This window comes from Lutjanus erythropterus, chromosome 19 (assembly GCF_056507025.1).
Source record: "Lutjanus erythropterus isolate fLutEry1 chromosome 19, fLutEry1.hap2, whole genome shotgun sequence".
Lineage (NCBI taxonomy): Eukaryota > Metazoa > Chordata > Actinopteri > Lutjaniformes > Lutjanidae > Lutjanus > Lutjanus erythropterus.
In genome coordinates, this window is record NC_139335.1 from 23,836,287 (window position 1) to 23,853,931 (window position 17,645).

At 41.1% G+C, this 17,645-nt stretch overlaps 2 protein-coding genes across 3 annotated transcripts in view; both read right to left on the bottom strand.

Moving 5' to 3' along the window:
* The window catches only part of arhgdig (Rho GDP dissociation inhibitor (GDI) gamma), a 39,519-nt gene that overhangs the window by 20,681 nt on the left and 1,193 nt on the right, over positions 1–17,645 (bottom strand). The window contains exon 1 of one of the 2 annotated variants that reach the window (XM_084744640.1): positions 9,582–10,204. The exons of the other annotated variant lie outside the window; for it this stretch is intronic. Within the exon in view, the coding sequence (XP_084600766.1) occupies positions 9,582–9,654 (73 nt within the window). The 5' untranslated portion in view covers positions 9,655–10,204. Of the gene's footprint in view, positions 1–9,581; positions 10,205–17,645 lie in introns of those variants that run through there. 2 annotated transcript variants of the gene reach the window in all.
* LOC146309897 (general transcription factor II-I repeat domain-containing protein 2A-like) lies at positions 15,786–16,931 on the bottom strand. The gene has a single exon (XM_084744205.1). It carries the CDS (start codon positions 16,929–16,931, stop codon positions 15,786–15,788), a length of 1,146 nt encoding a protein of 381 aa, XP_084600331.1.

Consider the following 17,645-nt stretch of genomic DNA (forward strand, 5'->3'; position numbering starts at 1 on the left):
GTGTGTGTGTGTGTGTGTGTGTTATCTTCCAACTGTTTCAGCCCCCCATCTGTGATGTGATATTAACTGATGGATTTTCTTTGATGCACATAAAAGTGCCTCATTACCCCAGTAGCTTCTGAAAGCATCTTCTGCATCATTACACACATGTCTTCTGTAAAATGTGGACTACAAGTGTAAATCAGCGCTCTGTGTGTTTGCAGAAAAGCTTAAAATATGAATGGTGAGGTATTTTATTTATGTACTTTATTTATTTTTTTTAATGCAAAAGAAAATTGAGAAGGGACATGTGTCTAAAGAGGGAAGCTACTGGGAAAGAAAAAACATACAAAACAAGGCCATGACACTTTTAATCTCTCTAAAAAAAAAAAGACTTGTTATTGTGCCATTGCATAAGTATCTATATTATGTATTTAAATAGATTTTTAGGCTACTCTGTGTGCTATGTAAGAGCCAAAACCTAATATTAAAATAACTTATCATATTAAATTAATAATACAACAGTCAGTTCTGGTCGAGCAATTTGATTGGTTAAGAGGCACTGCATGAGTGCTGATATGACAGTATGTGTATCACTACAGGTGTCCTAATAACTGCCTAAAGACAGGACAAAAAGGATGCATCTTGTACAGTAATGATTCAGGACTTATTATTATGGTAATACTGTCACACTTTCTAACGGATTCAATGAAGCGAAAAAGCAGGTTTGAATACCAGCACTTACATGCATACATGTTACTGATAGAAATATATATGGCTTACAGATCAATTATACAGTCACTTCACTTCTGAGGCTGCCATCATGAGACCACAAATAAACTGCACCAGAGTCTGCTTGGAAGCAGATTGAGACCACCCTTTTCAAGCTGTCTCAGTGTCTCAAAAATATAAACATGGACATTTGGTCTGTTAAAAAGATAGAGACAGAGGCGAACACAGTCCAGAGGCGGGTTTATGGATCCATTCAGACAACTAAAGGAGACCCCTACTGCAGTAAGGTGTAAACCCGAACAATTGTAGTGAATGGTGACCAGTTTTCAAACGTAAAAAAACAACTGAAAAATAAAAGCATAAAGGCCTTCATACTGGTCATCTGGTGTAACCCAAGTCTCCTAAAGCCCCAACGTGACAAACTGGCCTGAAAGACGTCATTTACACCACCAATCAGCATGAGGGAGAGTAGATAATGACTGACTTTTCATTTTTGGGTGAACTGTCCCTTTAAGTCATACTTTAGCTCAAAATTGATCTCACGTCCCCTGTTGCAGAATTATTTGTGCTACTGCAGCCCAAACAAATTAAATAAACAACTAAATCATAATCTGTTGAAGCTTGCTGCCCACTAATAAATGGAGCTTGTAGAACTGATGTACTAAAGCAAAATCACACTCAAGGTTCTTCTGTTGTACTGAATATCAACACAGCTGTGATTATCTACAACAGCTGTGCTGATAGTCAGTACAACAGCACTCTCTCTCAAATGATATTGTTTTAATAACCTCTCATGTCGATATAAGAAACCGGGACTGACTGAACTGCCATAGATTTTTACCAATGACCTACTAAGTTTTAACCAAAATCAAACACCATTTTCAGAATACTTTGTCTTATCCTCACCCTAAGACAGATGATCCACAGCCACAAGACACAGACTCAGTGTTCATCTGTTGATATTTACAGCTAAACCAACATACTTAGTTGAAATCAACACAGCAATCTGTTTGGCAGGAGAGAAGTGGCTTCAGGGGAAGAAGGATTTGAAAAGGACGGCTCACATGAGACCTCAAACACGTGCACACACACACACACACACACAGACACTGAACATATTCTTCTGTTAGTTCTTCGTTGATATGAGCCATTCTCAAATGTCTGTATTCAGACTGTGACTAAATCTGCTGTAGCTGGATGCACTCTGCATCTCTGGTATACATGCTGAACTCCTATCCAAATTTGATCAGACTTCACTGCCATGAGTTGCCACGTTTTGGGGGAAAAGGTGTTGCTTTTGGCCACTTTTAATGCAACCTTTTAGTGCTGTGGACACCTGAGATGAAATTCCATTGACTTCTATTGTAATGGGTGGCAGAAAGCCACACGATAAACACCTTAAAATACCTTATAGGCAACTAAGAAAGTTGAGAAAAGTTTCACTTTACATTTCTTCATAGATCCTTTTAAATGTGGGGCTCCAGTATGAAAATGGAATAAAGAAAAACATTTGTTTTGACATTTATTAAAAATACTGTACCCTAAATTGCACATTGTCTCACAAACTGATCAGGAAATGTTTAATATCATTGACAATAATCAAAGTTAAACTAAACTCCTTCCTCTGTTTTAATAATCACTTGCCTCATCTTTCTTTAACCCAGATAACTATTCACTGTGTCAGGAAAACATCCCATTCTCACAGTGTGTGTGTGTCTATACAATATATGGGTGTGTGTTTGTGAGTGTGTGTGCCGTAAGCGTTGATTTTCTGTTTTTTTTATAGTCCTTTGAGGCCCGCTGTCACTGCTCTGTTCTAATACTATAACGAGGCCTCTGGGACACTGAAACACACATATATATACAGAAGGACACACATACACACACACACACACACACACACACACACACACCGCAAGATAAAAAGGAATCTCTGCAAAGCCAATAACAGTTTTTACAATGACGGAAAAGGCAGTAAAGGAAGAATGAACAAAATAAAAGCATTACAGTGGGCCATGCAAGCGGGGTTTGCTTCTATTTCTTTGGCTGCTGTCAGTGCGTGGCCTTTTACGCCACAACACGACCAGAATCGATCCATCACCTGCAGGATTTCTGTGCAAGGCTGCAGACACCCCGTCAACACTGGGGATACTCATAACACTTCATCATGCTAACCAGCAAATCATTAGAATCTCATTTCCAATGTTTCCTTGTCGATGAAAGGCTGAGATGACAAACAAATGACACCAGCTGCTGAGATCCAGCACGCTGAGGACGTCATGACTGACACCGCTGCTTCTACATACTGAGTTACTGATGCTTTTACTATTAAATATGCTCTGCTTATAATGTTACAGCTGTCAGCGGTGATTAGGGTAAAAGTAAATGTGTTTTTGCTGTTTTAAAACTGCATTATCAATATGCTGTCCTAATATCAAATATCATTCAATGTCATTTTCATGCAAAAAATAAAAAGTAAGCTCTTCACTGCATCCCTCCAGGGTAACAGGAACTACATGGATGCATTACAACCATTTTATTCCTGTCTAAACTAAATCAAACTGATTCACATCTTAATATGATATTTTACAACAAACTGGTTCTCTCTCCATACTGATGTAGGGTAAAATCTTTATACCCTTACATTTCTAAGTGAAATAAAAAAAAAAACCTGAGGAATTATAGTTCAAGAATAGTCAGTAAGGTACCACCATCATGATCATATAAGCCCAAATAAGACCACATAACTGATATCTGGCACAATAAAAGCCTGATACTTCCACAGTCTTTGCTGTCAGTTATGTTTAGCTACTTTCATTGGTTTTTTTTTCTGTGCAGTATTAATGTAAAATTAGACTGAAATGTGGCCACTGTGATTCTGCTAAAACCAACATCATCAGAGCCGCTTTAATCACAAATCTTTTTCTGTTTGCAACCCAGCTGGTTTAATCATATTAAGTGCTTTAGTTAAACCAAAATGTCCAGCCTCTGTTCCAGAAGTGGAAAAACCTCATTCAAAATCCCACTGACATTTGTAACATAACTGATAACTGAAAAGAAATAGCTGTGGAGCAAAGCCTGTCAACAGCATGTCATATCTTATAGCAGCTGCTGTATAGTAGATGTTGATTTGTCTTCAGTGAATATGGAAAGTAAACTAAAAAAAAATACATTAAAGCTGATATTGATTTTTTTTAGGTGGGCCTTTTTTAAGTGGCAATAATACCTGAGTACAATTTGTTGCTGACCCTGTCCACAGCAGTCCATTGTTTAGCGTCTGTGCTGGTGCTCCTCTCTGCTCTTCCTAACTGGGGGCGTGCTGACTGGCATCTACCGTAGCTAATACACTGATGATTGACAAGTTCTTTACAACCTCTTATCAAGTAATCCGAAGTGGCCCTTTAATGATCAATAAATAATTGTTGGGTGTGGGATGTGAACTTTTTCAGCTTCTGAAGGGAGGTGGCCTGGAGAACCACTGCTACAGACACAAAGTGAAATGAATGTACATCACACACACACACACACACACACACACACACACACACACACACACACAGAGTAATATGTCCTCAGCTGCTCCACCAGCCGTGTTGAGACAGCAGGTTGTCTAATTGACTGACTTGATTGGTCTCGTATGTGTCTGCTCTCCTGTACAACCTCATTTATCACTGCTGGGACAGAAAAAAAGGAGGAGGGATGATGTGAGAAGCAGATACAGTACAGTTCCTTAAACACATCTGACAAGCTGACAGTGTGTGTGTGTGTGTGTGTGTGTGTGTGTGTGTGTGTGTGTGTGTGTGTGTGTGTGTGTGTGCGCGCGCACGTGCATGATGTGAATATTAGAAGTGAGCAGGTAAAGAGAAGAGAACAGAGGGAATAAGACAAGCTGAAGGTAAGGAGGTAAGGAGGGGAAAGAGAGGATTACAGAGTGACGTATGCAGGTTGTGTTATTTAATCTGACACTGAGAGAAAGAGAATAAGAAGGGACAAAGGGAAGACAAAAGGAGGGAAGTAAATGAAGAAAGAGGAAGGTAAAAGGTGAGGGAGGATGAGAAAGAGGCAGGAAGGAAACATCAGTCCTATTCATCCTCAAAAAACTGAAAGAGTGAGTGAGAGATCAGCCCTGTAAAGCCTGACATGTCAAACAATGGTCAGCTGTGTATTTTCAGAGCAGCGGGCTTTTGTTTTCAGGATGACAGACTTTATTTAACAGTGTATCTGCATCATGAAATTCAAGACCATAATAACTGAGAGATTCACAGACAAATTATCTCATATACCTGCTGTATGCACACTTTTTCAACACAGTTTTATTTTATGAATTAAGGCACAAAATACGATGTAATTATACGTTGTTTCAATTCAGTAAATATTCTGTAAGTAAAGATGAGCAACAACATAACTGTTCCTAGTCTAACTTTTTCAAAATTAGCAAAGATTTCCCTACCAAAAACATGCAAGTTGCTACGTGAAGGCACCCATGTTGGATTTTGCTCTCACAGGGTGGTTGCTGCCTGCTCTGCACTGATAATCCACCAGAGGGCAGAAGACATGTCATTGACCGCATACAACAGGTTTTTCGGAAGAGTATTGATCATATTGGTGATGTAGAGGTCACAGAAACTCATATATTAATAATCATACAAATGGCGTTACCACGTTGGACAGGAAATGAAGGCTGGGGATCGCTGTGGGAGTTAGAAAATGAAGACAGAGAGACAGAGAAAAGGAGGAGAGAAAAGGATTTCAATTAGCCTGTTTGAACGCTTGCTGCTCGCTGCCTGCGCTAGTGTTTGCTGATTGACAGCTCATGAAGAGCGTTCTGCCACACGGGCCTCACCCACTCTCTGTCTCTGCCACCACTCACGCACACACATACACACATTCTCACTCACTTTGTAAAACATCCTGAGCTGCTCTCCCTTCTTTCCTGGAAACAACTGCTGACAGAACACGTCGATCTCAACCGCCAACATTTCCCTTTGTTTCCTTTCTTGAATGTTTACCCCCTCCTCCTCCTCTTTTCCTGGTAAAAGAAATCCTCTCTTTCTTCCTCCCCTCCTGCCTCTTTGCTTTCTCATCTTCCACCTACTCTCGTCTAATTTCCACTTATCCTCCTCCTCCTCCATATAACTTCACCTCCTCATTGCTTTTCCTCTTCGCCTTCTCCAAACCTCTCTACCTCCCGGTTTCTCGCCCTCCTTCCTCCTTGCTTCGTCATTTTGCTCCCTATTCTCTCGCCATTTATCTTCCACTCAGTCACCTCCCACGTTCCTATCAAAATCTCCCCCTCCTCCTCGTTTTTCAAAATTCAATCTCAGCCAAGTGTTTTTGACAAGATTCGATGTGTCATATCCACAGAAACCTGTAAATTCCCTCTGTACAGTTTGTCCTTGCTTGAAGCTGTTTTTTGTTTCTGGAATAAAAAAAAAAAGAAATCCAAAAACAGCAATGAAAATATTTTTTATTGTAATAACATATTTGCAGCTATTGAATGATTCAGTGCTTCAGAAGTGGCTCTCTGAGATGTTTAAGAAATGAATGAGTGGTTGAACTGTAGGCAACAGGGACTGAAGCAGTGAATCAGCAGCAGAAACCAGAGGTGGGAGTAAGTCACACATATCCAAGTCACCAGCAAGTCTCAGGTTAGTATGGTGAGAATCAGTCAAGTCAGTTTGAGTCGTTTCTGTCAGTGAAGTCGAATCACAAGTCGAGTCATACGAAACTGTGCTGATGTCCCCCAGCTTTCTACATTTAAATCCATTAAAAGACAGTGGTCATGAACAGATAAGTTATATTTTCAACATTAGCTAAAACTGTTGCAGCCTGGTCACACCTTTATAAATCTGACTGATGTTTGTGGTTATCAATAACAAAGCCTCCACAATAAACAGCAGAAAATCAGGAATCACCCAATCACATTTGAAAATAAATGAACTTCTCAATATCTAGAAAAATGCAAATATTTAATGAATTAGTCAAGTTCTTTCAAGTCATCTGTCTCAAGTCATGAATACCAAGTCAAAGCCAAGTCTCAAGTTATGAATGCCAGGTTGAGTCTTGTCATGTTGAGGTCCAGTGTCCATGTAGCTTATTTTTTTGCCAGTGTCTTTTTTCAATCATTCCCAATGAGAAGAAAGTGTATGAGAAAAGGTGCTGCACCCAGGGTCTTTTTCTAAGCGCTCTGCGTTTTTTGTGCAGCTGCTCTGAGCACTTCTTGTTGAAAATCTCTGAACTTTTTAGAAAAGTTCTGGTGTTGTCACTGTAATTTTTTTTGCAGGCAATCAATCATATATTAGATGGGGTTTCATCAGCATGATCGGGGGTGATTTACCACTAGGCAACTTCAGTTAAGTCCTTGCCTTTCTGAATGTCTGTGCCACTGTTTGACGTTTTTTTTTTTTTTTTGCTTTGTCTCTGTTTTGTGATGTGATTTTGTCTTTTATGCACTGCAGAACAGGAACCTGCTGTAAACCAGTTTTAACGGAGTCAGGGCCATTTAACTGTAACTGATTCTATTATGTTACTTCATTTCCTGTATAATAATGAATGAAATAAGATGAAAATTTGCCTTAGGAGCCAAGCTACCAAAAGCCCAAGAAAATGCTTCAAAAACTTTTCACTATTTAATTATGTCTTTCTAAAAATCTACACAATAAAATGGCATCAGAATGCTTCATTCATGTCTGAGTGCTTCCCCACTAACTTGAACTATTCAATTATCTTACTGCACATCTGCGGAAGTGATTCAGTAATACAGGAGCCAACTTTTGTGAGCAAATACCTCACTGCGAAGCAAAGCTACTACAAGAGTGCTGAAAAAAGTAAGAAGCAGGAGGATACTATAAGACAATACTTACTCCAGCCACAGCCTGTTCACACAGCTGTTGTCTGGCAAGAGATACAGAAGTATCCACTGCCGTACCGCCAGACCAGAGAGCAGCTACTTCCCTCAGTCTGTGAGACTCCTAAATTCATCCACCATGAATAAACGTTTATTTTTATGACTTATTATTTATTCAAGTATTGAAAAGGAGGGAGAAGAAGGGATGTGGAGGCCTCATACCTGTGTTTGCCTGAGGCCCCAAAATGACTGAATCCACCCCTGACCCTGAGCTTTGTTCTAGGCTTGTCTGTATATCTCAAATGGAGACATATCATATCAGAGACAGTAAAGTCAATCTGTAGAAGCACATCGGCTGGACACTGAGTGTTGCTGGTGAATGTTGTGTTTTTATCATCCTACGCCTTATAAACTTGTTAATGTAGCGTAAAGTTACCTTCCAAGATAATATCAGTTATAATGTCAAACCAATACACAGCGTATTTTTTCTCCGTTGCTCTCCAGCGCCCTGCCAGCAGCTTTCTACCAGAGAAAACTGTTATGAGGACATGGAGCCTTAGTCAAGCAAGTCTCAAGAGCTAAAGTTTGTGACTTAAGCCTGACTTAAGTAAAGTCATGTAAGTTGAGTTGCCCACCTCCGGCAGACTCAGACTCAAACAAATCTGTGGTTGGCGACTTGGAATCTGACTGGAACAGAGCAATCAATTCAAACTGCTGTTTGAAATTCACAGAGTTAATGGAATAGATTATTCATGGTCGCCTTAGATCTTAAATCACATTTCACTTCCACTTCCAAGAGCTTCGCTTGAAGATGATCTCTCATTTTCCTCTGTTTCCTCTCTTGTAATTGTCAGTGTGCGTTCCCTGCCTCTCTTCTCTCTCGGTGTGTCTCTCTTTTCAAATTACTCGCCTTTTTCTCTTCATCTCACAAAACACACACTCTTATACACACACCTGTGTGAGGGGAAACCCCCGGACTGTTCCACCATCTGTAACTGCTCGGCACTACTGCAGTGTGGTGAACACACACACACACACACACACACACACACACACACACACACACACACACACACACACACACACACACACAGGGAGAGACAGGGAGAGCTGCCTTGCCTTGCAAATATAGTAATGTTGTTGTAAATACAGAAGTGCAAAATACTGGAAAACTATTACAGCTGTAACAGCAGACAATGGTAACAGAAATTGTCTCCTGCATACGCTGTGTCATCACACATGCACATACACGCATGCACACCACACACACACACACACACACACACACACACACACACACACACACACACATACACACACACACACACACACGGTCGCACAGTCCTGTTTCCATCAATTCAGAGGACATTACATTCATTTTCTGGAGACTTGCCCTACTTACCTAACCTTAACCCTTACCCTTACCATAATCTAAACGTTACCCTGATCATTATTCTAGATTCATGATTTATGTTATTGGGACTTGTTTTTGGTCCCCATAAGGCAGGCTGGTCCCCACAATGTGAGTGTCTAAACAGGTTTATGTCCCCACAACATGAGTAATACATGTCCACAGCTGCTCCCTGCTCTGCCAACATTTCTGATGGACGCACAACACCCTTTTGCGTGTGTGTGTATATGTGAGCAGAAACATAATTACAAAAGCCGGCAGCACACATACACAGACAAATGAGCGCACGCACACACACTCAGCGGATAGTGTAGAATGTGATCGATAGGTATTGATCTGCCACCTTTGGCTTGTCTTGGCAGCGCCTCATGTTAGACATAAAAATGTCCACACCCGCCAGGATAGAGACATATGACACACACATAGACACACACACACACACACACACACACACACACACACACACACACACACACACAGACCCATGATTTTAATTTAATCTCTATTTTGTGAATATTTTAAAACAAACACCATAAAATAGATTCATGCACAGTGTAATAACTTGGATCAATGAAGTTACACACACACATACACACTCTTCCATCGCCTCACCTCTGTAGCACATAGTTAGCCACAGCAGCTCCAGCACCTGACCCCCAAACTCACACGCGTCCACTCCCAGCATGTTGCCTCTCTGCGGGGGCTGCACCCTGTGCAACGGCTGGCAGAACAAGAAGCAGAGAACCAGAAGAGAACCGGTGGAACCTCCACAGGTAGCAGCAAAGTAGCAGTGGAGCAGAGACGGATGAAAAGAGGAGAGTATCCACAAAAAAGTCTTGGATTGGAAAGAAAAGAGAGTGGGGGGGCAGGGGGGTCAGACCAGCATCTCCTCCCCAGAGGAAATGAAAAAAGAACTGTGGTTGGAGGGGTTGAAGGGGGAGAGGAGAAGGGCTCGCGTGAGAGAGGCAGAGAGGCAGGGAGGGTATCCTTGGGTGTGGGTGTGGATGTGATGGGGATGTGTGTGAGCAAGAGAGACAGAGAGAGGATGGAGGGAGGGATGGAGGGAGGGAGGGTGAAGGAGTAGCAGCAGACACAAGAAGCAGCCGGCTTTCTACACTCCTTCTTCTTCTTCTTCTGCTTCTTCTTTTTCTCTTTTGTAAACTACGGCACGGAGGAGAGAAATGTAAAGGATGCTGGAAGCTAACAGCGGCAGGCAGGCAGACGTTGGTTTAGCCGGCAGAGCTGTCTGCAGCAGCATGTGTGTGAGTGTGAGTGTGTGTGTGTGTGTGGTACTCAGACGCTGGCTATCGATTCGCAGACGAGCAGCAAAACCCCCCCCCCTTGCATCCCTCCCTCCTCCTCCTCCTCCTCCTCCTCCTCCTCGTGTCATCAGCCCAGAGACTGCAATGAGCTCATCCTTTACCCCCTCCCTCTTTCTTTCTCTCTTTCCCTCCCTCATTCAGTCTCCCTCGCCTCCTCCTCTCTTTTTCCACACCTCATTCCTTCTCACGCACCCCCCCTCCACTTCAACTCTTTCATGCTTTTATTTTCCTCTTCATTTTTCATCACTTTTACGAATCCTCATGTGGTGTCCACTCTCTCCCTCCACCTATTCATCACTGTGTCACGCCATTTCTCTCTGTGTCTCTATTTATCTTACCCCCTCCTCCCTCCTCCTCCTCCTCCTCCTCCTCCTTCTTCTTCTTCTTCTTCTTTATCTTCCTCTGTCTTTTAGTGGCCACACCCTGTCAGCAGTATATGCTTCAATCATGACTCTCACTGTCTTTTTTCCACTCAATCTTTTTTTTCCCCATCCTCATTTTGTCTTTTTTCTTTCTTTCTCTCTTCTTCTGACATCCCTGGAGCAATGAGAGAGGCTATAGTGCTCGAGGATACAAAGGGGGTTGTTGCTTCTCCCCACTTGACAATCAGACACACTCCCTTTCACACATATCTGCACACACACACACCTTGTTAATCTGTCATTCAGTGGTTGTTCAGCTGTCATGTTATGGGAGAAAGCTTCTCTCTTTACTTTCTCAGACTCTGACACACATTAACATGTTATTTTACATCCACATCCTGAAAACATGCAGAAATGAGAATATGGTTTGGTGGTAACTGACCCCTCCAAAGTCCCCACTGTTTTTGCTCTATGCTCCGTGCAACAGTTGAGTAAACTTGGTACACTGGTCAACTTTCTCCTTTTTCTGTAAAAGCGTATTTCCATCTTAAGTTATCTCATGTTGGCAAAATGCTAGCTAACTAGCTGGCTAATGTTAGCAAAACACTACCTAACAAGCCAGTTAATGATTGATGTAGATTAGCTAGCTAGCTAGTTAGGTATCATTTTGCTACATTAGCTAGTTTAAGATGTGACTTGTACAGGTCCACCAGTCACATCTTTCACCCCACCAACACCAAGTCATAGCAGGAACATAGTGGTAACATAACTTCTGCCACGTGACATTGTAGCTACCTCCCAAGTGAAATTCCAGAGTGTCGTCACCAACAAATTATTTCCAGTATGTTGTCCCATCGTTTCTACCACTATTTGGAGTTGTGACATTTTAGCAATGTTGCAGCGACATCATTATATATAGTATATGTCATGAAGAGGACGTTGAACAGACTACCATTGAATACCTCTTACATTTTAACAGCATAGTAACAGTGTAACTAATGGCAACACTGTAGCCGTAATGTTGCGGTAATGTCTTTACAAAATCACAGATATGTTACATTTGCTACAAGGACATACTGTGTTTGTAGGGTAACACTCCTCAAAATTTGGTTTTATTTTCAAAATAGATTAGCCTAGCACATACCATGTCTAAGTACAAAAATCAGGGGGGAAAGTTGACTGAGGTACCAGACTTGCTCAACTGTCATCGGAGCACAGAGCAAAAAGTGGTGGGACGTAGGATGCATTCACTGAATTAATTTACACCAATGTATTTCCCTGAATTGTCCTTTCCATAAATGGGCACAGCGTATTTCAACTTAAAGCTACTACAAGGAGGTTTTAGGTGGTTATGAAACAGTTTCAGTTTAATACTGATGCCTCTATATGACTTACACAAGTTAATGAGACCATCCACAAGGAGACTGTGAGAAGTTACAGTGATTACTATGTTAGCAAGTTAAAACGAAGCATGGTGGAAATACCACTACTCTTGGCCTCCAAAATCAACAAAATATGAAAGTTCCCTGTGGTAGTTTTTAAGAACCAATTCTGAATATCAACTGTAAGCTGACCCAGATTTGTTTTGTCGCATTACAATTTATGTTTAAAGCTCAAGAAACTTACTGACAAAAGACAAGGTTTTTATGGGTGAAACAGGCCAGTTTGATAAATGAGGGACATCAGCTCATGTGGTAGGAAGAAAATGAAAATTAGTGAGAGAGGAAGAGAGAGCAAGCAGACATAAAAAAAAAAAACTGAGGCAGAAGAGAGACGGAGCTGGGTCTTGATCCAAACTCAATTTGGCGATGGCTTTGTCTCTGATTTCTTTCCAGCAAAAAGCAGCGAGCTCATATCAGAACACAGAGAGGATGTTTATAAGTCTGAGGTACCAATATATTTGGGCCAATATTGGTCTTTCTTTTTGATTAATAGATATAATAATCGGCCATGGTTCATATATGTTTTACATACAGTATTTCAAGACTACTTGACAAAACCTCAAGTGCTTATTTCAGCCTGTCCTCACCAGAAAAATGGTTGTATAGCTTGTTTGTATAAGCAGCTGATTACGACCCATATTTATATTTATTGTTAAGTGGTGACCTCTAGTGGCCGTAGGCAAGGGCACAGATTTCATAACAACTAAGGGGAAGAGACAGTGGTGAAATTCAACCCCAGCCTTATCTGCGTAGAGCAGTTGCATTTTGTGTTCATTATGACCCAAGAGAAGTAGAAAACAGGTCGGTTTCAGCTGCATTTCCTTTGTTACTTTATGCTGTTTACAAGCCTCATTATTAGAAGGTAGGTCACCTCAATTAACGTACCAAATGTTAAAATACCCTCTGTTCCCAGTAGTCTTTCAAAGTCACTTTTGGTGCCTTTACAAAACCAAAATGTTGCCGTTTCACATTATCCAAATGTTTAACACCACATGAGTTATGCATCTAAATTATGATAAAGATTATGAATACTGACTCATGTTTGAGAAACATCTTACTACATTTTGCACAAACTGGGACATTCTCAGCTACCTACAGCAAAAATCTTAGTTTATTTCAGCATAACATATTTCTGCTGAAATGCAGAATATTAAAACAGTAGAAAGCTTAAGGTTTTTAAAATATAAACCTAAGAGAATTCTGCACATACACAAACTGAATCAATTTGTGAGCCCAAAGGGTAAATGAGACCGAAACATGAATTTTAGGTCAACCTGACCTGTCAGAAAGGTTCAGCCAAAACCACTGCAGGCTCAGTCATTAATGTGAAGCACAGCTGAAGGTCAGTATAGACAGTGAGCTCACTGTGTTCTCAGCAACAATACAATCATGAGATTATTCTGGAGAGATTTCAGAGATCATTTTAGAAAAAAAAAAAAATACAAAAGCCTCTTTCACAATAGTCTATAAAAAAATCTTGAGCCTCCAAATCCATAATTTCAAGTGGTTAACAACAGTCAAAACTGATTTAATATCATTGCTTTGGCCTTCCAGTCACCCCTGTCAGTGTCAGCAGTGGGTCTTTCTCCTGTCTGGCCTCAAGTAAGCTGTGCTATAAACCCATTATATTCATATTGCTTTATGGAAATATAAATCAGTGGCAGCAGTGGTCCCCGGTGGAATGAGTGGCATCTATAAAATGTGTGCTTGAACAAGGTAGTCATGGATGGTGTCATAAAGAGTGTCTCAGTGTAAGGAGCCCCCCAGGGTTCAGCCATGCAGTCCCACATTTTTTATTTAATCAGGAAAAAAACGGATAAAATGCTCAGCAGGCTCCGACTGAGGACCTGCTGCACTGAGTCCGCTCAACCCTCAACCGAACCAGTCCATCACTCATCTGTTTAGGCTGATTCAGAGCTACTACACTGTAAAAAAAAAATATAGCTGACAAAAGTGTAAACAACAAATCATATTAACAATAAATTGCCTTTACCATAATTAAACATAAATATAGGCCAACATTAAAGCAATATTTTGTGAAATATGTTTATTCTCTGACTTGCCAAGAGTAAGATGAGAAGATTGATACCACTCATGTCTATATGGTAAATATGAAACTACAGCCAGTTAGCCTAGCTTAGCATAAGCCAAGAAGCAGGGGGAATCAGCTAGTCTGACTCTCTCCAAAAGGAAAAAAAATCCAGCACTTAATTTTTAGACAAACCGAAGTGTAAAACCAAAATGTTGTGGTTTTACAGGATTATGAAGTTGTCGCTGAACAGTTTTCCGTAAACAACTGACAGTTTCTGGGGCTGAAAGATTTGCCTCTCTATTAAAAGTCCCAACTTTAATATGTCACTGTCTGGTACAAGAAACAGCTTGTGGACCTTTTATACAACTCACCTGTTTAAATTATATCAAGGCATAAAGTTATGCATAATTGAGAGCTTCCCTGCTTCGAGTGACAGGTGGATGCTGTCACAGATGGCTAGCCACTAGGTAGCCACTTCATTTGGCCGCCTCAACTCTACCCATACTCGACCTCCTTGCTCATTTTTGGATTAGCCAGGTGGCGACTGGCAGAGCCACCACACCGTGAGCTTTAAAACCGCTTCTCAGAATCCTATGGGTGACACTTTCCACTAATTATTTACTGTTGATGACTGTAAAATCATGACTAGCTGTTTAGAGTTCCTGTTGACTAACCACCGCCCTGGGTATTGGGAGAGCAAATAGTCTTAGTTATCTCTCTTGCTGTTTAAAAGATCATGATCAGAAGTTATGTTATCATCTCAATAGGGTGGTGCTGACAACCAGTGAAAAACAATTATCATACAGTAACACACCTTAAATTGAATTTATGGGCTGATATCACACGGATTTGCAAGTGTAATCTCCATTGATTTGGCAAGTTATTCCATTAAGCTGTGGGTACATGAGCTTGGGTAATTGCTTTCTCTCTCACACACATACACACACACACACACACACACACACACACACACACTCAGATACAGTATGTCAGCTTTACACTTGGGATGTGTGTATAAGTAGTGTCTAAATCAGGGGTGGCCAACCATTCAGAGGCTAAGAGCCACAGTTTTTACTGTGTTACTACAAAGAGCCACATCATAAACATGGGCACACATGAACTACCCCAATCCCTTCCCTTCACTCTCTCGCTCTCTCTTACACACAGAGACCTCTGCACTGCCAGATTTACTGTAAATGTCACACATCAACATGATAATGACAAAAACTGACTCCCACAGAACTAAGACCACAGGTCAGTCATTTTCAACAATGAACACTGTATGCACTGTCTCACAAACAAACTCTCAGTTCAATGTTCAGTTCATGTCTACAAACAAAAATATAATATAGGGTTTTTCTATAAGTGAACACTCTCAAAGTGCAGACTTTCTCAATCAAAGTGCACACTTTTATAATAATTAAAAAACACAATACTTTTAAACTTTACTTTTATACTTTTTCTCAGCAAATCCACAACTGCAATAACCATTGTGACCAGCTGTTCTGTAGGCAGCTGAGTTTTAAACTTTAAAAGTATTAAAAATAATTTGCTTTCACTGTAAAATATATGTTTTTTTAATTATTATAAAAGTGTGCACTTTGATAGAAAAACCCTATAATTTACAATAGCATTTTTTCTCTTACCATGCATGTTGCTTAGTGGGACTTCTGGCATTCCTTGCCCTCAACAATCCTTTTCAAATCTGGTTTATAGTCAGTTGTTGCCACTCTAAGCAATTCCTTCACATGTGTGTCTGTCAGAACAGAGCGATGCTTTGATTTCACGTGTTTCAGGGTAGAAAACAGAGACTCGCAGACGTATGTTGACCCAAACATCGACAGTATCTTAAGCGCAGCCCGTTTGACATTTGGGTACTTTTCCATTGGCACACTTTTCCAGAATTCAATGGTCCCTTCTCTCAAAGCAGGTTTCAGTTGGTCCTCTTCACAAAGATCGATCATCTCCAACTCAGCTGCAGCCTCATCTGTGACCAGCGGGGTTTTCAAACAGCCCGGCTCCGCATTAAACGGGTCAACGAAGAATGTAATCTGTGGCCTTTTCAGTTGAAGATCACGGAACCGGGTCACAAAGCTTTCGTACAGGTTTTCAACCATTGTTGCATATCTTGCTGTTTGCTTATTCAGGACGGTGCTGGTGACTTGCCCGCTGGCTTTTAGCAGAGTGGGAAAATGCGTTAAATCTTTCTTCTGAATATGCGTCTTGAACAGCTTCAGTTTGTTGGCGAACGCAAACACACTTTGCACCAGGTCAGGCAGTATTTTTGACTTACCCTGCAGGCTCAGGTTCAGTCTGTCCAAGTGGCACAGCATGTCGACCAAAAAAGCCAGATCCATAGTCCACTTAAGGTCTGAGAGCTCGGGATAGTGCTTATCCTTCTCTTCCATGAACAGTTTCACAGCATCCAAAAGCTCAGAGAAGCGACAAAGTACCTTGCCTTTTGACAGCCACCTCACCGTGCAGTGCAGCGGCAAGTCACCTGGAAGGGACTGGTCCAGCTCAGCGATGAGGTTTTTGAATTGTCTGTGGTTAAGCGCATGTGTGCGAATGTAGTTGACAATTTCCATCACAGGCTTCATGACGTTATCTAAATTCAGTGATTTAGACACGAGTTGCTCCATGTGGATGATGCAGTGGAAATTCCAAAACTCTGGAAAAGTTCGGTCAGCTTTGCACAGTCCCACAAGCCCGTTCACAGATCCGATCATGGCTGGCGCTCCATCCGTGGCTATCGCAGTTAGTTTCGATATGGGCAGATTTGCTTTTACAAATGCAGCCACCATTGTTTCTTTCATATCTATGCCACGGGTTCTGTCTTTTAATGGCACAATATCAAGGAGTTCTTCTTTGATCACACAATCTTTTGACACAGACCGTGTAAATATTGCCAGCTGAGGCTTGTCTTGTATGTCACAACACTCATCCAATGCGACGCTAAAATACTCACAGGCTTGAAGGTCGGAGTGCAACTGTGATTCAATAGCCGTGTTAATGTCTGATATTCTGTGTTCAACCGTGTGGCGGGACAGTTGGATGTCTGATACCATTCGTTTCAGTTTGTCGTTTTCAGGAGACAAGATTTCAACAATGTCACTGAGGCATGTTTTGACGAATTCCCCTTCATTGTATGGCTTTTTAGCCCGTGCGATGTTCCAAGCAAGTTTATATGATGCGAGCGTTACGGTCTCTGACTGCTTCATAAATTTTTTGAACACTTGTGTCTGCTTTTCTGCCTGACCTTTCAAAGTGACCAACTTGTGCTTGCGAAGTTCAGTCCCCTTTGGAAATTCCTGGTCGATGTTAGCATGGAGTGAACTGAAGTGCCGCTGAAGATTTGAAGCCTTGAAATGCGCCAATGATGCTTGACATATAAGGCAGAATGGCTTGCCATTACGTTCAACAAAAAAAAATAAACTCTCCCACTCTTTTAAAAACGTCCTGTGTTCATCTTCATATTTTCGTTTTGCTGTGCATTTTTTCCCTGCCATTTTGACAGC

Excerpts from the sequence above, each read along its gene's own strand:
- LOC146309897 (XM_084744205.1), bottom strand. The coding sequence starts at position 16,931 with ATGGTGGCTGCATTTGTAAAAGCAAATCTGCCCATATCGAAACTAACT.